Consider the following 25,332-nt stretch of genomic DNA (forward strand, 5'->3'; position numbering starts at 1 on the left):
CCTGTTACCCACAATAAGTCTTCATTTGTTGTTGTTTATCTAGTCAGAAGGTTGTAATATACAGTACACCACCCTGCTCTCTCAAACAGAAGAGGTTAAGACGAGGATGCTCTGGGGCAAGTCAGTCTCCTTGGTCAACATCAACAACTATCCTCTAGAATGCGGTGGTTTTCAGAAGCTGTTTTAATGTATTTGTCTGTTTATCCCTACGCTAGATGTCTCCAAGATGGTTATGCTTTTTGAGTTACAATGTTCTTTTTAATAGATAACTTCCAGCCTCCTTCCGCACTGTCAGCCTCTGCAAGCTTCCCTTAATGAGGATTCCACCTTTAGATCCCCACTGTTCACTAAAAATATAATGCGAACTGCATGTGTGGCTTTGAACATTCCTGAAGCCACATTAAAAACATTCTCAGGCTTCCGTGGTGGCGCAGCGGTTCAGAGTCCGCCTGCCGATGCAGGGGACATGGGTTCATGCCCCAGTCCGGGAAGATCCCACATGCCGCGGAGCGGCTGGGCCCGTGAGCCACGGCCGCTGAGCCTGTGCGTCCGGAGCCTGTGCTCCGCAACGGGAGAGGCCACAACAGTGAGAGGCCCACGTACCGCAAAAAAAGAAACAAACAAACAAACAAAAAAACATTCTCAGGGAACTTCCCTGGTGGCGCAGTGGTTAAGAATCCGCCTGTCAATGTAGGGGACACGGGTTTGAGCCCTGGTCTGGGAAGATCCCACATGTCGTGGAACAACTAAGCCCGAGCACAGAAACTACTGAGCCTGCACTCTAGAGCCCGTGAGCCACAACTACTGAGCCTGCACTCTAGAGTCCGTGAGCCACAGCTACTGAAGCCCGCGCGCCTAGAGCCAGTGCTCCACAGCAAGGGAAGCCACTGCAATGAGAAGCTCGTGCACTGCAACAAAGTGTAGCCCCCGCTCACCACAACTAGAGAAAGCCTGAGCGCAGCAACAAAGCCCCAACGCAGCCAAAAATAAATAAATAGATAAAAACATTCTCAGAAGATGAAATTAATTCTAATAACATATTTATCTAACCCAATACATCAAAAATATGATTATTGCAACATGTAATCAAAATAAATGATCAATAAGAAATGCTACATTCTCTTTTCACACTAAGTCTTTGAAGTGCAGCGTGTGCTTTCACTTCCAGGCCATCTCAGCCTGGAATTGTCACATTTCAAGTGCTCAAGAGCCATTTGTGACTCCTGGCTACCATATTGGACTGCACAGCTCTGGACCTCTGATTCTAGCTCTCTAAGGCTGCATTTAGCTAAGAAAACATAAGATGTTAATGACTGAGGGGCTTTCCTAGGCCAAGAGGACATGTTCGGTACATGGAACTTAGAGTGATTTCTCTCAGCTGTTCATGGGGGCCTTCAACTGCTTACGTCCTGGTTCTTAGCCATGTTCCAAATTTCAGAGATTACCAGACAAGAGGTTGCCAGAAAAACAAAGCATTACTGCAATTTTATGTGAACAAAAATTTTTCTATTATCTATTGCCTTTGATAAGTAAATGCACATTTTTTAAAATACAAATTGACAGAATGGACTCATTGTCATACAAATTGACGGAATGGACTCATCAATCAGCAGTCATCTCAGCCCTGATGGACTCAAAATCCTGGCGTTGTTTTGCTCTTTGGCATGAGGAATGTAGGCTGAAGTCACTGGCATCTGAGTTTCCTGGGTGCTCAATGAGATCCCTTTAACGAACCCACCAGCTCCCTCAGCGCCCCTCTCTCCCACACACCACACCAGTCAAGCTGGATCACAAACCTGTGTTGATGCTTTTGCCCCTTCCATTAGAGTGAAAGTATTTCAGAGACTAGAGGGAGTGAGGCTTCTTTCACTTCGACATCCCCAGCAGCCAATCCGGCACACGGCAGGTGCTAATACATGTTTTTGGGGTTTTTTTTTTGCGGTACGCGGGCCTCTCGCTGTTGTGGCCTCTCCCGTTCCAGAGCCCAGGCTCTGGACGCGCAGCTTCAGCGGCCATGGCTCACGGGCCCAGCTGCTCCGCGGCATGTGGGATCTTCCTGGACCGGGGCACGAACCCGTGTCCCCTGCATCGGCAGGCGGACGGACTCTCGACCACTGCGCCACCAGGGAAGCCCGCTAATACATGTTTATTGAATTAGCTAATGAACTAATGAAGTTGAAATGCTGCTGAAATGTAAGAGCAGTGAAAAAAGCAGGTGCAACGCTTCCCTCCAGGAAAAACACAGGTGTTCTCTGTGTCTTGTTTAGATAACATGGGTCTCCAACAAATGCCAGCCTCGCGTGTCCCCATGTAAAGGGGAGACGTGGGGCTGGCTGCTCCTATGGGCTCTGTCAGCCCTGCGAGCCTGTTGGCATGTGGTGGCAAATGCCCTCACAGTGCAAACGCCTCCTTCAGAGTGACTATAATTTATCAGCCAAACTGGGACACTTCTAAGAGGGATGCTACTAATAACTCCTGGGCTGATAGGCGTAAACCGGGACTGGCCCCGGGAAGACTGGGAGGTGTGGTCCCCCCGGCTCCCACTCCAAGGAGGCTTCTTGAGTGAGCCAATCCCCTGTGTGTAATGCCAGCGGTCAGTGCCACCAAGGAGCCCATGGCCACCCCAATCTCATGGTGAATGTCAACTGTTCTCTTCCAGACTATAAACTCCTCAGGGATCAGGGACTTTGTCCCCTCATCCTCTCCATCTCTTTCCACAATGTTGACTCTGGACCAGGCACACAGTAGGATCCACAAAGACCCAGTGAATGAAGAACTGAGTTTCCAGACTCCAACATTGGCTCACCTACCCCCTTAGCAAGTGCTTCATTTGAAGCAGTCCCTGTGCTTCAGGGCAACAGTACCTGTAGGAATCACAGGGAATTCCCACTTTGGTAGAGAAGGCTGGCTTGTAAATAAAGCAGTGTTGGAATGGAGGTGAGTCACTGCTGGGAGGGCTGAGCAAGGGGACAGGCAGACTCTACCTGGGATGGGAAAGGGGGTGGTGGAGAGGGTCATCAATACATGGGCAGTTACTCTATCCGGCATCATATCTCCCTTTTCTGGTAACAGCACCGTGATTTTCCTTTATGGAACACACTCCTGCCTAATCATTTGCCCGAGTGGTATACCTGGGGCTGATCACACCCCTCGGTTCCTGGGATGGACATGACTACTCGAGCCTGGCTAGTAAGAGCAACACACATACCTCACCACAGAGAACATTTCAGGTGCAGGAAGTAGATGGAGCCAATGATGTTGGTGTTGGCACCTCTACTGAAGTGCTTAGCAAAGAGAACTCCTCTTTTTCCTGGGGAGACCAAAGCTGGTAGAACAATAAGCCTGGAGAGGCTCATGACCATCTTGTCACCATAATAAGAGAAACTCCTTGGAAACAGAGCCAACGAAGAGGAAGGCAGAGCCAAGAGATGGGAAGATCTGATGAAATCCTTTGAGGGCCTGGATCCAGCCATGCCTGATGCTGCCTATCTACAGACTGACTTTTCAGTTTATTGAGCCAATACAGTTTCTTTTTTTTTTGCGGTACGTGGGCCTCTCACTGTTGTGGCCTCTCCCATTGCAGAGCACAGGCTCCGGACGCGCAGGCTCAGCGGCCATGGCTCACGGGCCCAGCCGCTCCGCGGCATGTGGGATCTTCCCAGGCCGCGGCACGAACCCGTGTCCCCTGCATTGGCAGGCAGACTCTCAACCACTGCGCCACCAGGGAAGCCCCTGAAAGACTCTTGATAGAAGTTTCACAGAGAAGGTGGTACTAAAGTCAGACAGTGAACGATGAGTACAAGTCCATTAGACAGGTAAAGAGGTGGGGCCTTGTATGGGTAGGGGAGGCAGGAAGAACAAAGGCATTCCAAAGTGACAATCCATGTTAAAACACTCTGGGGTCAGGCCTGGGTGACTGGTCTGTGTGCCTTACCCATTTATTGTGCGATGTCACATGTGGACAGCTGTTGGCCGATATGGGGAGTGTTACTGTCTCATTCAGGGAGGTAAAGGTGGCCATGATAGAATCCTGTCCTAGCACCATCAGCTTCATTTGCTCATTCACCTGTGGATAAAAAAACCAGGACTCAGTGGATCCCTGCTTCTGTTGTCCCACCTACCCGTTCCTGACCGGGTAGGGGGGACAACAGAAAACCACAAAACACAAAACCCCTCTTGGCTTGGGCCTAAGAGAGCTGTAAGATCTTTCTGGTTATTATGCTAGAATCCTGTTTTCAGGGAGAACACATAAGAATTCCAATTTTTCTTTGAGGGATAAGCAGAAAAAATAATGATGGTTCTTTACCCCTGCCCTTTCCCTTTCCAACCCAAACCTGTAACCAACTGTGAAGGAGACACAGGGATCCAACAGGCGAGTCAGCTTTGGCTCTGGTAGAGTTGGATAGGAGTCAGAAGCCAACACTGTCCCTGAATCTGATGCTGGGTCCACCCAGGCACCAGGTCTGACTAGGAAAGCACACAGAGCTACCTTGGCAGGGGGACCAGACCTCACCCCTCTGCAGGTGGGTGGGCAGATGGCAAAAGGGAACCTAGCCAGGGCCGTGCCACACATGCTCATTTCCCTCTCCTGCAGTCACCAAATGTGTCACCACTCCTCCCCTGAGGAGGGGCCACCCTTTTTCATCACTTCCAAAATGGTGGGATTTCCTAGGTAGCAGTCCCAGAGAAGAACACAGGGAGGGTGAGTTGCCCTTATAGCAACTCACTCCTTACTAAGAACTCTGTGGCCTGGAGTGAGTCCCAGGTCTGCCTCTGGTTAGCAAGCCACTGGGCCTCCCTGAAGCTCCCAGTCTTCAATATCAGAGTCAAAATGCTCGTGTTAGGTTCAAATAAGATAAAGATTATGGAAGTGGCTTTCTAAGTCACAAAGGCCCACACCAAAGACGAGCAGATATTGTCAGGATGTGGCAGAGCAACGTGCACGTAAGGCCCTGGATGGTTCAGGTGTGCAGAGAGTTATTTATGCACAGTGGCCCCACCAGGGCCTGGGCGTCTGTAGCTCTACAGCCCCTGACCTACACGTGCCCCAGAACTCCTCGGAACTAAGAAAGTGCTCTCCATCTTCACTCCTCCCATTTCCTTCTAGGATTCCACTTGCTGGTCCAAAGGTCCACACTCAATTTCCTCACCATCCAGCCCCTTCCTCATTCTCTGCAGCCTGGATGCTAGTCCCCTTCCACACTCTGAAAACATCTGATCCATGACCATCTTCCTGCCAAGTGTGTGACATCTTCAAACTTGTAGATCACTCTCACTTAAGAGAGACACTACCTGCTCCAGTTCTCCTTCTAGAGACTGTAGAACAGAGCTGTGAGCTGTGGCTGGGAGCTCAAGCACTGTGGTTGGACACTTGAGGCAGGTTGCTTAGCTTCTCTGAGCCGGGGGACAATAACAGAATCTTTCTCTGGGGCACTAAGCAGATTTCACAGATAAAATAAGCAAAGGGCTTAGCTTGGTAGAGCTGTTTTTAATTATCTTGGCCCCTGGGTGGTTTCTCTTCCTCTTCCCAATGTCCCAACGATGGTGCTCTGTGAACTCAGCCACTGCTCATCTTCCTGGGAGTTCGTGAGCCACATGTATATGACGTGCATATCATCCCCAATCTCTCGTTCTAGGTGAGGATCCCTGTCCAGAGAGAGATGTCCACTGAGCCCAATTAGCACATCAAAAACCATATGGGTCTCTGAGCCTCTCAGAAACTGCTTTGTTTCCACCCAGACACACACACTCCATGTGGAGTCATCTATAATTCCCTCCTCCTCTCATTTATCCCCTACAGCCCATTTCTGAATGCCACTGATTTATTTTACTGAAATGGCCCCTTTAAAAAATATTACTAATACCCTCCATCATGTCAAGTCTGGCTAGTAACTCCTTAACTAGTCTTTCTACTAGCCCCATCTGCTGATCTTTCCCTCTCCAGTCAACCTTCCACATAAATGCTGGATGGAGCATAGCAGCCCTCAGCTTAAAAACTAACCAGCTGGTTATACTCCCACTATAGCTGAGTCAGGTCCTAACAGGCTGATCCTCCCACAGAACTTGGAAAAAATACAAAAAACAACTACTCAAAGGCTCAGAAGAATAAGCAAAAGCAGGCAGATTTCGAAGAGTCAAAACTTAAAAGGATCAACATGGGATGAGTTCTTTCTGGCCCAAAGAACCAAAGGACAAAACCTGGGGTCAACTACAGTCACAGAAAAGTAAGGAGAGAATTACAGAAGGGACAGAGAAGTAGAGTCCCAAATGCTATGATTAAACAGTCCACAGCTTTGGCTGATCCCTGAACCATGTGTGAGCAGTGAAAACTCAAGGCAGTTTACTTCCAGGGAAACAGAAAACTGAACTGAGATTTGAGCTGCTGCCCACTGCGGGTGAGACAAAGTTTGCATTATGAGTCTAAACAAGCCCATTGCCTGTTAAAACAAAAAAAATCAACACTCTTCAGAGAAATACATCAGAACTCAGAGACTCTAAAACATAACATCCACAATGTCAGCAATCCAAAATAACTCAACATGTGAAGAGCCAGTGAAGTGTGAGCTGTTCTCAAGGCAACAAATAACCAATCCTGTCTGATATGTCCCAGATGTTGAAATTACCAGACAAGGCTTTATAGCAGCTAACTTAACTATGCTCAATGAGACAAAGGAAAATATATTTGTAATGAAAGAAAAATTAGGAAATCTCAGCAGAGAAACAAAAAATATAAAAAACAACTAAACAGAAATCATAGAGTTGAAAATAAATATCTGGAATTTTTAAACATCACAGGATTAGCATAACAGCAGAATGGAAATGACAGAATAAAGTCAGTGAATTTGGAGATAGATCCATGTAAATTATCCAATCTGAAAGGTAAACAGAAAAATATTGAACAACAACAAAAAGAACAGAGACTCAGGGACCTTTGGGACAACATAAAAGGTCTAAAATACATGTAATTGGAGTCTCAGAAGAAAAGGAAGGAGACTGGAGTGCATTCTTCCCCTAAAACAACAGCAGAAGACTCCCCAAAATTTGTTGAAGGATGTGAATTTACAGATTAAAGTAGCTCAGTAAACCCCAAACAGAATTTATATGAAGACAACCACATGCAGACACATCATAGTCAAACTTAGAAAACTAAAAGAGAAAATCTTGAAAGGAATGAGAGAAAATGAACAATGATTTGAATAACTACAAACTTCTCATCGGAAACTATGGAGGACAGAGACAGTGGAACATCTTTAAAATGCTGATAGAAAAAAACGTCAACCAGAATTCCATATCTGGCAAAAATATTCTTTCATAAAGACATTTTTCACATGAAAGAAAACAGAATTTGTTGCCAGAAGATCTCCATTTCAAGAAATGCTAAAGGAAGTTTTTCAGGATGAAGAGAAATGATACTGGAGGGAAACTGGATTTTCAGAGAGGAATGAAAATGCTGGGAACGATAAATATCTGGGCAGAAACAAACTTGCCACTGCAGCCTCCAAGACAGCAATGCAAACTCCTCAGCATGACATCCAGTGCCTCTCACCTCCACCCCCCTGACACATACAGCTCTTCCCTACTTTTCTTTCATGAGAAGCACTTGTGAACTTTTAACGATGCCACCCTGAGTCCCAACTCCAAGCCTTTACAGATGATATTCCTCTATCCAGAATGCTCTCCCTCCTTCTTATCTGTATCTATGAGAATAATATGCACACACACTCATGTTACAACTCAAGGCCACTTGTGTTCCAGGCCACTCCTGACTGTACCAGCCCCTGTTGTGCATTTCTGTATGCAGCTCTAGGGAACAGAATAATGAACTAAGACACACTGCTGAAACACTTTAGTGTGTCAAAGCACCTTCCCCACCACTGTTTCATTTAGTTCTCACAAAAGCAGTGTGAGGCAGGAGGGAGGCTCTTGTGACCCACCTTGTATTGATGAGCCACCAAGACTCAGAGAAGCTGAGTGGTTTTCAGAAAGCTGCACACCCAGGGTTTGGCAAAGCTGACACTAGTACGTGGCTCCTCAGACCCTCATCCCAGAGTTCTCTGTCCACTTGGCCATACTGACATATAACATATGGTGTCTGCCTGCAACCAATTTATAATCTTTTTGGATTGTAAACTTTCATATAACTACAAAAAGTTAAATAGTAAGGCAATAACTCAATACACTCCTGGACTGGAGATCTTGGACCTGGTCAAGCAATAGAAAGACTTGTGAAAACTACAAACTCCAGAACCCATGACAGACCAACTGAATCACAATCTCTCTAGGGCTGTGCCTGGGATCTATATTTTTGTTAAAGTCCCATGGGTGATTCTGATATGCAGCCACAACTGAGAACCTCTTCATTACATGACTAATTGTACAATGACTGAAATTTGTCATTTCAGTCCGGATTACTTTTTAATCCAGACAGTGGGCACTGGGAGAAGAGAGAAATGGGTGTGGACTGGAGTGCCATGAGAACAGGAAGTCTGAGTAGGGCTTTGAAGGAGGGAAAATTTGGATTGGCAGAGAGAGAAGATGTATTATATTTCAGGACATTGGGGTAGGAAGGGTGATACACGTTCAAGGAATTGAATGTTTCTGAGCAGTGGTATGGTCTACAGGAATCGAGATATAAGAATGAGAATCGAGTGGTCAACATAGAGGATGAACAGGAAGGGCATGAGACAGGATGCTTGAGCCCTACCATGAACTCTAACAGTGCTTCTGTCTGTAACTCTTACCTTGGGTGGATTCTATGTTCTGTGATCTTTCTCTGAATCCCAATCCTATGAGCTTGTCCTTCTCTCACAGCCCTTATACTTTTCTACCACATATTCTTATTATTCCCCTAGATTTCTGAGTTCCTTGAGGGGTATTGTCTATCTTTCTATCCCCTAGATTGGTGATTTTCAACAACAGGTGATTTTTGCCCCCCAAAGACATTTGGCACTGTCTGGAGATATTTTTGGTTGCCACAACTAGGAGAGGGGGTACTCCTGGCATCTAGGGAGATACTGGTAAATATCCTACAATGCACAGTTATTAAAAGGATTATCCATCTCAAAAAGTCAGTAGTTCCAGGGATGAGAAACTCTGCCATAGGTAAAGTGACAAGCACACTTAATTGCTTTATTAGTATATTAAATGTATTAAGTTATTATTTAATATTAGTAATTAAACATTTATTATTTAATAACTCTTTGATGAATAGCTGAACAACCAAATGAATGAAAAAAGGATTTGTGTCTATCAGCTTCCTTTACCTCTCAGATTTTTTTGTTTCACAGATAGTAAAACTATAAAAACAAAAACTGGGGAGACCAACATAGAATTACTTTTCTTATTGCCACACATAGGCATTAAAAATAAAACTATCAAACTACTGTAACAGTTACTTCCTAAAATAAAGGACATTTTAACTATAAAATATAATATCATTAATAATAAAAATAAAACAGGAAGCATATTACCAAGAAAGGTCAGTACAGCAGCCAACAGTTGCTGTAGGCTGGTGAAAAGTTCACTTCAGTCAGCCCTGGACCACTGCCCATCAACGTGGGAACCTCTGATATTACAAGCTCCTTGAGGCTAGGGCTCCTGTCATACAGGTAGCCCTCTGGCTCTTAATGCTGGACAGCCCAGTGGCAAGCCCCACCTCTGCTGCCCACCCCTACCTTGTATTCCAGAGAGAGCAAAGTCTCTGTCTTGGAGGTCCAGCTCCACTTGTGGACTACATAGCCGTTGTAGTCGTTGGCGGTCCCACCTTCTTCATCCAACACCAAGACGTATGGGCAGCTAGGAGAGATACATAAATGAGGAGCTTCCTCCAGGACCTGGAAGGAATCCCCCATCACTACAGGCTATAGGCAGGCAGGGCTCTGAGACTCTGCCCCAGGTGGAGGAACTGTGGACTCTTGCAGGTGGCCCTACTTACCCAACCTAACATGGTCTGATGTCCCCTCACACCTCTTGATGCTACTGGGGAGTCTGCTGGGAAGGTCAGATCTGAAGGAGATGGTGGCGGCTCAGGCCTAACCCAAGGGGGAGAGAAATGGAACGTGTGCCCGTAGCCCAGGAGCCTGAGCATATAAGATCTCAGGCACCAAAATGGGAAACGGAACAACCGTCACATGAAAGTAAGTCAATCCCTCCTAGAACAGTTCCTTAGGAAAATCAGACAAAATCAACATTTGGCTACCAAGAATATGTGCTACCCATGGCCTCTCCTACACTGCTTCCTAGTATAAAACACTTCCCTTCCCTAAAGAATTCTTCCATGAATCTAGCTAACAGTGAAGATCTCAGTGCTCTGGCGGGAACAAGTGGAGTAGGACTTGGGGAATTTCCCTTCTCATTGGCTATGACATGAATCCAGCAAGTAAGGGCCTCAAAGCACCTATGTCCCTACAGGCACTGCTTTGGCCCTGCCACACTGTCTTCCTAGATCTCTGGACACTGCCTGGTCCATCTTTTTCCCAGGGGCTCCTACTTTGCACCTCGGTGCCCCACTTTGTCACCCTCAGAGATACTTCCATGGGGCCAAGATTCCCCCAACTGACTCACCAGGCCTTCAGGTTGTAGTGAATGCAGCCCTGGCCTTCAGCATTGAACACGGCCAGGAAGGAGAAGCTGGGTGTGTCATTAAAGAGGCAGGTGATGGCTCTCCCTCTGCAGCACATGGGGATCTGACACACGGCGATGTGTCCAGAGGGATAGCTCGCAGAAATTGTTAAGTAGAACTAACAGAAAACTCTCAGAATTCTGCTCTTAGGTGCCTCATGGAAAGCAAGTCTACATGTCAGTGTTTTAGCTGTTTGGTACATCATTCCCAGTCTTCTGCACTTTGCATAAGTAACAACTAAATGACTATGGAACCAACCATGCCCTGGGTGCTTCCCTGTATCCTCTTTCTACTCCTCACAACCACCCTGTGGTAGGTACTATTACCTTCATCTCACAGATAAGTAGGGTTTCCCTGCATGTAAGGGGTTTCCTGAGATGCATTACTTTCAGTGATAAAACCAGGAAAGTCCCAGACAAACCAGGGTAAGTTATTCACCCAACAGATGAGGAATCCAAGGTGCAGAGAAGTGATCTGCCTTACATCACATCACAGGAAGTGGCAGAGCCAGTATCTGAACTCTGAGGCCAGGATATTTCTAATGCTGTTAGGCTGCTTCCCCTTCTTACCAATCTAGAAGAGTAGACAATGTCTCCCTGTTCATTTCCTACTTAGGAGGCCGCAAGGAGCACTGGTCCTGACTAAAACAGATATGGTGTGGGCAGCTACTATCCTTTTTGCCAGAATTTCAGAAGTGCCCCAGACAGGAAGAATTTCAGTGATCCTACAATCCCACTCCTGGGCATATATCCAGAGAAAACTATAATTCAAAAAGATACATGCACCCCAATGTTCACTGCAGCACTATTTACGATAGCCAAGACATGGAAGCAACCAACATGTCCAGCAACAGATGAATGGATAAAGAAAATGTGTTATACACACACACACACACACACACACATACACACACACACACACACACACACAATGGAATATTACTCAGCCATAAAAAAGAATGAGATAATGACATTTGCAGCAACATATAGGACCTAGAGATTAACATACTAAGTGAGTAAGTCAGAGACAAAGACAAATATCATATGATATTGCTTATATGTGGAACCCTAAAAAAATGAACTCATTTACAAAACAGGAATAGACCCACAGACATAGAAAACAAACTTATGGTTACCAAAGGAGAAAAGTGAGGGGAGGGATAAATTAGGAGTTTGGGATTAATATATACACACTCCTATACGTAAAATAGATAACCAACAAGGACCTACTCTATTGCACAGGGAACTATGTTCAATAATTTGTAATAACCTATAATGGAAAAGAATCTGAAAAATAATATACATATACACATATAACTGAATCACTGTGCTGTATACCTAAAACTAACACAACATTGTAAATCAACTATACTTTAATTTATTAAATTTAAAAATAAACAAATAAATAAATTAATTAATTATTAAACCAAAAAATAAATAAAATTCATTAGATGGATTTCGCACTATGCTGGAGCAGGAGAAGAAAAAAATCAGTGAACTTGAAGACAGAACAACTGAAATTATCCAGCCTGAGGAGCAAAAAGAAAAAAGAATGAAGAAAAATGAACAGAACCTAGGAGACCTGTGGGACACCACCAAGTAGACCAATATATGCATAACAGGAGTCCCAGAAGAAGTGAGGGGACAGAAAGAAATAATGGCTGAAAACTCCCCGATTTTTATGAAAGATATGACTCTATACATTCAAGAAGATCAACAAACTGCAAGTAGGATAAATTCAAAGACAGCCACGTTATTATCGAACTGCAAAAAGACAAAGAAAGAATCTTGAAAGCAGCAAAAGAAGAGACTTGTCATGTACAAGGGATCCTTAATAAGATTAGTGGCCAAGTTCTCATCAGAAACCAAGAAGGCCAGAGGCACTGGAATGAAATATTTAAAAAGCTGAAAAAAAAAAGCTATCAACCAAGGCTTCTATATTGAATAAAACTATTCTTCAAAAATGAAGGAGAAATTAAGATTTTTCCAGATAAACTAAAGCTGAGACAGTTCACCACTAGTACACCTGCCCTACAAAAAATGCTAAAAGGATTCCTTAAAGTTGAAATGAAAAAACACTTGACAGTAACTCAAAGACAAACAAAGGAAAAAAGAACACCAGTAAAGGTAACTACATAAGTAAATATAAAATTCAGTATTATTATTTTGTTTATAATTCCTTTTTTCCTATATGATTTGAGAAAACAAATGCATAAAACAATACTTGTAAATCTATATTAATGGCAATGTATGTATAAAGAGTTAATTTCTGTTAACAACAAAATAAAGGAGGAGGAATGGAGCTGTATAGGAGCAGAGTCTTACATGCTACTGAGGCTAAGTTGGTCTTAACTCAAACTAATACGTTGTCAAATGTAATTAGTTTCTTCAGGCTGCTGTAACTAAGTACCACAAACTGGGTGACTTGAACAGCAGAAATTTATTCTCTCACAGTCTGGAGTCTAGAAGTCTGAAATCAAGGTGCTGATAGGGCCATATTCTTGGAGGCTCTGGGGAAGAACACTTCCTTGCCTCTTCCTATTTTTCTAGTGGTTACCAAGAATCTTTAGCATTCCTTGGTTTATAGATGTATCACTCTAACGTCTATCTCAGTCATCACGTGGTGTTCTTCCCTCTCTGTGTGTCTGTTTTCTCTTCTTATAAGGACATCAGTGGATTAGGGCTCATTCTAATCCAATATAACTGCATCTTAATAATTATATCTGCAAAGACCCTATTTCTAAATATGGTCATATCCTGAGGTTTCAGGTAAACATAAATTTTTGTTAGACATTATTCAACCCATTATACCAGGGAAACCAATAAGAAAATAACTAGAAAGTGTGGAGAAAAGGAAATCAGAGAGCTACCATATAATCCAGCAATCCCACTCTTCAACATATACCCAGAGAAAAACATGGTTCGAAAGGATAAACACACCCCAATTGTTCATTGCAGCACTGTTTACAATAGCCAAGACATGGAAGTGACCTAAATGTCCACTGACAGATGAATGGATAAAGATGTGGTACATATATACAATGGAATATTACTCAGCCATTAAAAAGAATGAAATGATGTCATTTGCAGCAACATGGATGGACCTAGAGATTATCATACCAAGTGAAATAAGTAGGACAGGGAAAGACAAATATCATATGATATCACTTATATGCTGTATCCAAGAAGAAAAAATGAAAGAAATGAACTTATTTACAAAACAGAAATAGACTCACAGACTTAGAGAAGGAACTTATGGTTACTGGGGAGAAGGGTGGGAGGAGGGATAGATTGGGAGTTTGGGATTGACATGTACACACTGCTGTATTTAAAATAAAATGCCTTGGGACTACCCTGGTGGCGCAGTGGTTAAGAATCCACCTGCCAATGCAGTGGACACAGGTTTGATCCCTGGTCCGGGAAGATCCCACACACCACGGAGCAACTAAGCCCATGTGCCACAACTGCTGAGCCTGTGCTCGAGAGCCCGCAAGCCACAACTACTGAGCCCATGGGCCACAACTACTGAAGCCCTTGTGCGTAGAGCCTGTGCTCCACAATAAGAGAAGCCACCATAATAAGAAGCCCATGCACCACAACAAAGAGTAGCCCCCACTTGCCACAACTAGAGAAAGCCCGTGCACAGCAACAAAGACCCAATGCAGCCCCCATACATACATAAAAATAAAATGCCTTTCCATGAAAAAGAAAGAAAAGAAACAGCAAAATGGCAGAATTCAGTCCTCCCATATCATCAATTACTTTAAATATAAATGGATTAAACTCTCCAAAGGCAGAGATCTGCCAAATGGATAAAAACAAAACAAAATATATTACTCAACTATATGCTATCTACAAGAGACTCACTTTAGATGCTAAGACACAACTAGGTTGAAAGTGAAATGATGGAAAAGGATATTCCATGCAAATAGTAACCAAAAGAAAGGTGGCTGTATTGATATCAGACAAAATAGACTTTAGTAAAAATTTTTACAAGAGACAAAGAAAGACATTATGTATTGAGAAAAGGGCCAATACCTCAAGAAGATATAACAACTATAGACATATAAACACCTAACAACAGAGCCCTAAAATATATAAAGCAAAAATGCACAGAATTAGAGGAAGAAATAGTTCTACAATAAAAGAGACTTCACTACCTTACTTTCAACAATGGCTAGAAAAACTAGACAGAAAATCAGAGGACTTGAACAATAGTATAAACCAACTAGAGCTACCAGGCATATACAGAACATTCCACTTGACAACAGGAGAATACACGTTCTTCTCAAGTTCACAAGGATTGTTCTCTGGTTTACACAGTATGTTAGGCCACAAAACAAGTCTCAATAAATTTCAAAAAACTGGAACCATAAAGAGTATATTCTCTGACAACAGAATGAAACTAGAAATCACTGGCAGAAGGAAATTTAGAAAATTCACAGACAGTGGAAGTTAAGCACACACTTTTAAACAACTAATGGATAGAGAATAAATCACAAGGGAAATCAGAAAATACTTTAAGATAAATGAAAACAAAAACACAAAATACCAAAACTTATGGGATCAGGTGAAAGCAGTACTCAGAGAGAAATTTACAGCTATAAATATTCACATTATGACAGTCTCTAGGCCCAATCCATGTTGCTGCAAATGGCATTATTTCATTTGTTTATACAGTCTAGAGATTGTCATACTGAGTGAAGTAAGTCAGTCAGAGAAAGACAAATATCTTATGATATCACTTATATGTGGAATCTAAAAAAATGGTACAAATGAACTTATTTACAGAATAGAAATAGAGTCACAGATGTAGAAAACAAACTTATGTTACTAGGGGGGAAAGGGGGGGGAGGGACAAACTGGGAGATTGGGATTGACATATACACACTACTATATAAAAAATAGATAACTAATAAGAACCTACTGTATAGCACAGGGAATTCTTCTCAATACTCTGTAATGACCTGTATGGGAAAAGAATCTGAAAAAGAGTGGATATAGTAAATCAACGATACTTCAATTTAAAAAAAGATAAAAAGATTAAAAATTTAAAAAACTATGAGTGGATATATGTATAAGTGATTCACTTTGCTGTACAGCAGAAACTAACAACATTGTAAATCAACTACACACTAATAAAATTTTTTAAATATTCATATTACAGGAGAAGAAAGATCTCAATTCAATAACCCAACCTTCTACCATAATGAACTATAAAAAGAACAGTAAAGTAAAACTAAAGCTAGCAGAGGAAGGAAATAATAAAGATTAGAGAAAAGAAAAACAAAACAGAGAACAGAAAAAACAATAGAGAGAACTGGCAAAACCCGAAACTGGTTCTTTGAAACGATCTGTAAAATTAACAAAACTTTAGCTACACTGACTGAGGGGGAAAAAAAAAGGAAGACTCAAATTCCTAAAATCAGAAATGAAAGTGGAGACATTACTACTGACCTTACAGAAATGAAAAAAGATCATAAGAGAATTATATGAAGATCTGTACCTCTACCAGTTAGGTAACCTAGTTGAAAAGGACCAATTTCTAGAAACATGCAAAGCAAAGTTGCAGGATACAACACCAACACATAGAAATAAGTTGTCCTTCATGAACATGGGATGTCTTTCCATTCATTTCAGTCCTCTCTACTTCAGCAATATTTTGTAGTTTTCAGTGTACGAGTTTTACACCTCCTTGGTTAAATTTATTCCAAAGTATTTTATCCTTTTTGATGTTATTGTAAACGGTATCATTTCCTTTTGTTTATTACTTTTCTATTGTAGTTGTTGCTCATATAGCATTTCAGATCATTTGTTCCCGGTGTTCATGGATTGGAAGAATTAATATTGTTAATGGCAATGCTCCCCACAGTGATCTACAGATATTGGGTTGGACAAAAAGTTTGTTTTCTGTAACATCTTAGGGTCTTTTTGGCCAACCCAATACAATGCAATCCCTAACAATCCCATCAATCTTTTTTGCAGCAATGGAAAACTTGATCCTAAAACTCTTACAGAATTGCAAGGGTACCCAAATAACCAAAATAATCTTGAAGAAAAGAATAAAGATGAAGGACCCACACTTATTGATTTCAACACTTACTACAAAGTGATAATAAAACAGTGTGGTACTGGCATAATAGACATATATATCAACAGAACAGAATTAAGAGTCCAAAAATAAGCCCATATATCTATGGTCAATTGATTTTCAACAAGGGCGACAAGACCATTCAATGAGGGAAAGAATAGTCTCTTCAACAAATAGTGCTAGGACACTTGGGAACCACATGCAAAAGAATGAAATTGGACCCTTACTCATACTATATGCAAAGATCAACTGAAAAATGGACCAGAGATCTAGACCTAAGAGCTATAACTATAAAGCTCTTAGAAGAAAACAGAGGAATAAGGAATAGTTTCTTAGATATAAAATCCAAAAATATAGAAAAACTGGACTTCATCAAAATTTAAATCTTTTGTATATCAAAGGATGCTATCAAGAGTATGAAAAGACACCTCACAGTACAGGAAAAATATATGTAAATTATATATCTGATAAGGGTCTAGTATCCACAATATAAAAAGAACTCACAACTTAATCAAAAAATTGGCAAAGGACTTGAATACACATTTCTACAAAGAAGATTATACAAAGAAGGCACATGAAAATGCTCCTAATCATTAGTTATTAGGGAAATGCAAGTCAAAACCATGACAAGGTATCACTTCACACCCACTAGAATGGCTGGAAATTAAAAATTGGAAAATATCAAGTATAGTCAAGGATGTGGAGAAATTGAAACCCTCACACATTGCTGTGGGAATGTAAAATGGTGCAAGCCACTTTGGAAAACATTCTGAATGTTTTCATAATAAGTTAATAAGTTAAATATAGAATTATCATATGACCCAGTAATTCCACTCCTAGGTATAGACCAAAAAGAAATGAAAACAGTGTGCAAATAAAAACTTCTCCAAGAATGTTCATAGCAGCATTATTCATACTAGCCAAATGGTGGGAGCAATCTAATGTCCATAAATGAAAGAATGGATTTTAAAAAGTGGTATATCCATTCAATAGAATATTAGTCAGCCACGAAAAGGAAGGAAATTCTGACACATGCTACAACATGTATGAATCTTGAAAACATTAAGTGAAGGAAGCCAGGCATAAAAGGCCACATACTGTAAGATTCCATTTATATGAGATGTGCAGAATAGGCAAATCCATAGAGACAAAAAAACAGATTGGTGGTTGCCCCTGGGGGTAGGCAGAAATGAGGAGTGACCAATTAATGGGTATAGGATTTTCTTTTGGGGTGAACTCAATAGAGGAGTTGGTTGCACAACACTGTGAATGTGCTAAATGCCACTAAATTGTACACATTAAAAGGACTGATTTTATGTCATGTGAATTTCACCCCAATCTAAAAAACAAAAGGAGGGAATTCCCTGGAGGTCCAGTGGTTAGGACTCTGTGCTTCCACTGCCAAGGGCTGGGGTTCAATCCCTGGTCGGGGAACTGGGAGAACTGATGCATACTACAACATGGAAGAACCTCGAAAACATTATGCTAAGTGAAAGAAGCCAGATAAAAAGACCGCATACTGTGTGACTCCATTTATATGCAGTGTCTGGAATAGGGAAATGCATAGAGACAGAAAGGAGATGAGCAGTTGCCAGGGACTGTGGGGGAGGGGAAATGGGGAGTGACTGCTTATTAGGTACATGGTTTCCTTCTGAGGTGATGAAAAAGTGCTGGAAACTAGATAGTCGTGATGGTTGTACAACACTATGAATGCCACTGAATTGTACACTTCAAAATGCTTAAAATGGTAAATGTTATGTGCATTTTACATATTAAAAAAAAAGTGCACCTCACACAGCAGTTCTGAGTGCTCAACAAATCCCTAAAGGAACAGCACTTAGCACAGTACTGGGCACATGGGGATTATGGTTTGTTTTTAATGTGGTGAGTTGTATCTTTGTATGAAAAAAGGACTTGAGGGAAGTTTGACAGGAGACTCAGCCATTGAGGAGAGAGGTCCAAGGAGATGCTGACAGCCCAAATGAAAGCGATGCCGGGGATGGTTCTGGGGTCTGACACTGACCAGTGCAAACCCACTGGGGCTTGGAGCTTTTTGGCAATCCAAGGGCAGACACATCACTTCTACCTGAAAGTTTTGCCCAGCAGTCTCCGTGAAGACAGAATTAGCTGCCAAGTCCAGGGTTCTGTGGAACCCATGAGGGAAGGAAGTGTCTCCCAAACATTTTCTCTAATCCAGAGGGATCCAACACCTGCACGTGTGTTTTGGCCATTTGATCACAGTAACGCAGATGCTGTCCTTCAAGATCACTGGGTCCAACTTTCTCACCTTATAATGGAGAGAAGTGAGGCCCAGAGAGATGGAATGGCTTATGCAGGGTCACCAAGAAGAACTGGGCCTAGAATCCAGGCCTCTTGGGACTCCCATAGCAGAAATACATTAATGACCAAGATCACTGGGGTCTGAGTCAAGCGCACCAGCATCGATGGCCTGAGGTCTCCGGTGGTCCCAGCAGGGGGTCCTTGGGATTCTGTGGCAGGGAAGGGAACATGGATCCCAGCAGGCTGGTCTGCAGTACCTTGATCCCCTGATCTACACTTGTCCACCCCTCTCTGGTCCTGCCAATAGCAACCTAATTCACGGACACAGCTTCACGAGTTCAGGGTGATGGTCCCATTCAATGCAGTGTTGAGGAAGAAAAGGGGGGAGAGGGAGCCCCATGACCCCTGTGAGCAGCAGCTGCCTGGGAAGGTGTGTGCTGAGTTCAATGCACAAGGTGCCCTGGAAGCAGGGCTGAGCAGAGGGTAATGAATGCACTCATTTATGGTCAGAGAAACCATAGGACTCCTTTGACAGGCACTGCAATTCTGAATTCCCAGTTCAGTGGAGAGGAGGCCAAAGGAAGCGAGGGGGGCCATGGCCAGAAAGGCCTGCCGAGCCGCCTGTTGAGACGGCTCAGAGAGCCACCTCCCTCTAAGGTAAAGTGGTACATTCACTCCATTCCATTAATCATTGCATATAATACTCGATAAACATCTGTGAATGAAGAAAGCAACCTGACTCCATTCATGCTAAAATATGCATAACTCTCAGCCTTTACCCTGCATGTTAGAAATCTTAGTTTTCCTCAGTCTAGGGTTCTTGGTGCATGGACAAGCTTTGAAGGTCTGCAGACCCCCTGCAATCACAGGAAATGTTTTACATGCATGTGTATCAGTTCATATTTCTGGGAAGAGGGTCTATAGCTTTCACCAGATTCTCAACGAGAAAATGTGTCCCCTTGTGCCACTCACACACCCCGAGGTTGGGACCCAGCTGCCCACATTCTCATGAATACCGCCAGACCTCAGCTGCAGATCAACCCGAGCATGTGCCAGGTGGGGTATGTGCAGTGCGGGTTAGACTCCAAATACAGGGATCTTGGGGGCAAAGTATGCAAGAACCACAGTACTTACCCATTGAGCCTGGGACAGAAGGACAAAGACACACCCCCCCCCCAGGATGGAGGGTCTCCTATCACCTTCTCTCGGCTAGAGATGAATTGTTCTGTGTCTCCAATCTCTTCCCACCTGGGACAGCCTCGAAGGCAGGAACTGCTGCTGCACCCCCAGCCCGCACTGACACGTAATCACAGATAGTCGGGTTCAGTACGTACTGGTTGATCAGGACTGAATTTGAGGCTTGACTCTTGGTACTTCTTCTCTGACCTGAACAAACTCTTAATATCCCAGAGGACCCGTCACCAGACTTCTCTGACCAAATGAAAAGCCAAAGGAAACACTCTGGCTTTGTCAAAGCCTGGAGTTCTCTGGGCTGAGCTGCTGGGGAGAAAGGGAAGCACCAAATAAAAGGATACTAAACGAAGAAGGACCCATCATAGAAGGTGTAATGCAACTTGATGGCCTTCTTGGGTGCCTTCCATTCCTGAGAATGCCGGTCCAAGTGAAGATGATGGGCAGGAGGTTGGTGAGGGGTGGGAGTGGAAGTCTGAGCACCTGGAGGGTGCGGATGGTGGGAACTTGGGATCTGAGCAACCCCTTTGGGGGTAGACATAGATGAGGGGGCATCTTTGCCCTGTAGTTGTGTAAGATCATGGGTAGAAGATATTCCTCCCTTTCCATGAGACCCTTTCGGCTTCTCTGCAGGGAAGGAGACCAACATATTTTCTAGCCACTTGCCTCTCACTCACCAGACTCTCTACAGCCCCTCCCCAGCTCCCCAGACTCCCATTCCATTTCCCTGTCCCCAAAGTATCTGTCCCTACCCCAACCCCTCATCCTTATAGGTAATGTTTTTAGGAAGAACTGGGAAGGTCCCCATACCACTTTGAGACCGGCCCTGGCCTGATTTCCACCTTTTGCACAGGAGTGGGGACCCATGGAGTGGAGCTGCGTGTGGAACGGGGTGGCAGAGCTGGAGGCTTTGATCACCTCTCAATCCTGAGCTTACAAAGGAAGACAGCTTCCTTCTGGAATGTCACAGTAAGGAGCAAACTGGGTGGCTGCCCTCTACGCATATTCTACAGCTGCAGTGACAGTGGCCTGTGAGCCCCAGGACACATATATGCTTAGATGTAACTAGGTTTGAAATCCTTTATGGCTCATGGTCCAGGCCTTTGGAGGAACGCAGATTCACTTGCTCGGACTTGTGGGACACACAGAATCATAAATACCATTAATCACCCATGTCAGTGTTTTTTGTTTTGAGAGCTGTTCCTTTTTTTCTAAGAGAACATCTGACAAATTATGTCAAGAAATAAACATTCTTAACTGTAAGGGTGTGTAAACTTTAAGAAGCCATGCAAAGGGGTCTCACTGGTGAGGAGGCAAAGAACATTGCCCTGGGACAGGCCCATTGAGCTGTGGGACCTCAGACAATGCCTTACCATGTGCTTGGGGTACCTCAGTTTCCTCATCTGTAAAACGGGAATAAACCTGCCTTCCTCATAAGGTCATAGTAGGACTGAAAATGACTGTGATTGTGGAAGGACTAGGGACCTGTGTGTGAGGGACAACTATCACCCTGTCACTGTGGCTGGGGGCACGGGGTAGCCAACATGTCCGTGATCCCCCTCCACGCACACACAGGCTGTGCCCTCCTCTCCCATACACCCCCAACCACTAAGGTGCTCACACAAGGCGACACATCTCCTGCAGCTTCTCCCGGGCTTCAGGGCAGGGGTCGCTGAACTCGATAACCTCAGAGGCAGAGGTTCCCGCTCCTCGTTGTGGGGATGTCAAGACTACTTCTTCCAAATTTGGGGGTTTGCCTGTAGCTGGAGATGAACAGGTTAGGGAGGGTTTTAGAAAATGGTTTCTCAAGACGTCATGTTCACCTGGGGTGAGGGGGCGGGGAGAGCAGGACAGCTGCATCCCTTGAGAATCAAAATAACTGTGGGAATCATTTATGCTTCCAGGGATAAGCATCCCCAGCAGGTCACTGATGAAACAGAGGCGGCGCTCTGTGAGTCAACCGAGTGTGTGTCAGGAACACTCATGCAGAGTGGTGAATCCAGCCACATTTCCCCAAGGGCGGCCTGGTCCTGGGTAGAGACAGCACACACATGGCTGTGGTGGATGCAGAAGGGATTCCCTTGTGACACTTCTGACTTAAGACAAAAAGTCCCAGCTCCATCTCAATGGCTCAATGGCTCAAGGGCTTCAACACTTCTCTGATGCTGGCTTACCTCGGCCTTCGGCAGAGGGCAGAGTATATCAACTGAGACTCAAGACTGTGATGTTTTGCGGGCTTTTGTGTGTGCTTGTGGTAAAATACGCATAACAAAAATTTACCGACTTAAATTTTAAGAGGCAAGTTCAGTGGTATTAAATACATTCACAGTGTTGTGCAACCGTTATCACCATCTATTCCCGTAACTCTTTTTATCTTATAAAATTGAAACTCTGTAACAATACCCCCCATTCTCCCCTACCCCCAGCCCCTGGCAACTGCCAATCTACTTTCTATCTTTATGATTTTGACTACTCTAAGTACCTCCTATAAGTGGAATCATACAGTATTTGTCTTTTTTGTGACTGGTTTGTTTCATGTAGCATAATGTCCTCATGTTTCACCCATGTTATAACATATTGCAGAATTCCCTTCCTTTTTAAGGCTACATAATATTCCATTATAGGTATAGACCAAATCTTTCTTTTCAATTTTTTAAAATATTTATTTATTTGGCTGTGCCAGGTCTTGGTTGTGGCACTCGGGATCTTCATTGCGGCATGCGAGATCTTTTAGTTGAGGCATGTGGGATCTCGTTCCCTGAACAGGGTTCGAACCAGGGCCCCCTGCATTGGCAGCATGGAGTCAACCACTGGACCACCAGAGAAGTTCCAATGATTGAGTTTTATATGTTGAACCATGCTTGCATTCCAGGAATAAATCCTGTTTAGTGTCATGTTGTATAATCCTTTTATTATGCTGCCGAATTCTGTTTGCTAATATTTTGCTAAGGAATTTTGCATCAATGTTCATCAGGTATATTAGTCTGTAGTCTTCTTCTAGTGTCTTTGGCTCCAATATCAGGGCAATACTGGCCTCACAGAATGAGTTGGGAAGTGTTCCCTCTTCAATTTTGGGGAAAAATTTTAGAACAATTGGCATTAATTCTTCTTTAAATGTTTGGGAGAATTCATCACTGAAGTTATCAGGTCCAGGGATTTTCTTTGTTGGGAGATTTTTGATAACTGATTCAATCTCTTACTATTTATAGGTCTAGTTCAAATTTTCTATTTCTTCATGATTTAGACTAAGTAGGTTTTGTGTTTTAGGAACCTGTCCACTTCATGTAGGTTATCCAATTTGTTGGCATACAGTTAGTTGTTCATAGTACTCTCTGATAATCCCTTTTATTTCTGTAGAATCAGTAGTTGTGTCCCATTTTCAATTCTGATTTTAGGAATTTGAGTCTCCTTTCTTTTTTTCTTAGTCCATCTAGCTAAAGATTTGTCAATTGTGTTGCTCTTTCTGAAGCATCAACTTTTGGTTTCATTGATTTTCTGTTGTTTTTATATTGTCTATTTAGTTTATCTCTGCTCTAACCTTTATTTCCTTCCTTCTCTAGCTTTGGGTTTAGTTTAAAGTTCCTTAAGTTGTAAAGTTAGGTTGTTTACTTGAGATCTTTCTTGCCTTTTAATGTAAGCATTAATAGCTATAAATTTTCCCCTTAGCATTGCTTTCATTGTACCCCATAAGTTTTGGTATGCTGTTTTCATTTTCTTTTTTTTTTTTTTTGCAGTACATGGGCCTCTCCCTGTTGTGGCCTCTCCCATTGCGGAGCACAGGCTCTGGACACGCAGGCTCAGCGGCCATGGCTCACGGGCCTAGCCACTCCACAGCATGTGGGATCTTCCCAGACCGGGGCACGAACCTGTGTCCCCTGCATCGGCAGGTGGACTCTAAACCACTGTGCCACCAGGGAAGCCCGCTGTTTTCATTTTCATTTGTCTCTAGTATTTTATAGTTTTCCTTGTAATTTCTTCTTTGATCCATTGATTAGGTGTGTGTTATTTAATTTCCACAATTTTGTAAATGTTCCAGTTTTCCTTCTGTTACTGATTTCTAACTTCATCCCATTGTGGTAAGATAAGATACTTTGAGTGAAATCTATTTCTTTTAATCTACTGAGACTTAATTTGTGGCCTAACATATGATCTATCCTAGAAATGTCCCATGTACACTTGAAAAGAATGTGCACTGTTTTTGTTGTTTTGTGTTCTGCATGTGTCTGTTAGATCTAGTTGATTTATTGTGTTGTTTTTTATTTTCTTACTTCTGTCTGTTATTCTATCCATTATTGTGAGTGGGTTATTGATGTCTCCCACTATTACTGTAGAACTACTTGTCTTCAACTGGTCAGGTTTTGCTTCATATATTTTGACAGCCTGTCATTAGGTGCATAAATGTTTATAACTGTTGTATCTTCTTACTGTATTGAAATTTTATTATTATAGAATGTCCTTCTTTGTCTCTTGTAATCTTTTTAAATTTAAAGTCTATTTTATCTGATATTAGTATAGTCACCCCTGCTCTCTTTTGGTTACTATTTGCATGGAATATCTTTTTCCATATTTTCACATTCAAACCCAATTGTGTCTCTGGATCTCAAGTGAGTCTCTTATAGCGTATAGTTGGATCATGAGTTGCTATTCATTCTCCCAATCTCAGTCTTTTGATTACAAAATTTAGCCAATTTACATTTAAAGGAATTACTGATAAGGAGGGACTTGCTTCTGTTACTGTGTTTTTTATTTTCTATATGCCTTATTAGAGTTTTTGTTCTTCATATCCTGCATTACTGTCTTAATTTGTTTTAATTTTTTGTAGTGAAATTTTAAAATTTCTCATTTCCTTTTCTGTATATTGTAGTTATTTTCTTTGTGGTTACCATGGGGATTACAACTTCAATAACGTACAAAACTTCAATAACGTACAAAAACTCTCCTCCTTTACAGCATCATCCCCATCACTGTCAGTTGTTAATGTCCTAAAAATTACATCTTTTTATATCGTATGTCCCAAAACATAAATTAACATTTCTTTTAAATCTTTCAAATTATGTAGAAACTAAGATTTGGAGCTACAAACCAAAGTTAACAGTAATACTGGCTTTTACACTAATTTTTTTCTTTAAATATATTAGTCTCTTAAATCA

General features: G+C 42.6%; 1 protein-coding gene across 1 annotated transcript in view; it reads right to left on the reverse strand.

Annotated features, from left to right (window-relative positions):
* C10H3orf20 (chromosome 10 C3orf20 homolog) overlaps positions 1 to 25,332 on the reverse strand; it is a 45,326-nt gene that overhangs the window by 5,394 nt on the left and 14,600 nt on the right. The window contains 7 exon segments of the mRNA XM_073787757.1: positions 3,935 to 4,066; positions 9,675 to 9,795; positions 10,564 to 10,716; positions 20,527 to 20,704; positions 20,707 to 20,763; positions 20,766 to 20,809; positions 21,804 to 21,918. Coding sequence (XP_073643858.1) covers positions 3,935 to 4,066; positions 9,675 to 9,795; positions 10,564 to 10,716; positions 20,527 to 20,704; positions 20,707 to 20,763; positions 20,766 to 20,809; positions 21,804 to 21,918 — 800 coding nt within the window.

This window comes from Tursiops truncatus, chromosome 10, assembly GCF_011762595.2.
Source record: "Tursiops truncatus isolate mTurTru1 chromosome 10, mTurTru1.mat.Y, whole genome shotgun sequence".
In the NCBI taxonomy this organism is placed as follows: domain Eukaryota; kingdom Metazoa; phylum Chordata; class Mammalia; order Artiodactyla; family Delphinidae; genus Tursiops; species Tursiops truncatus.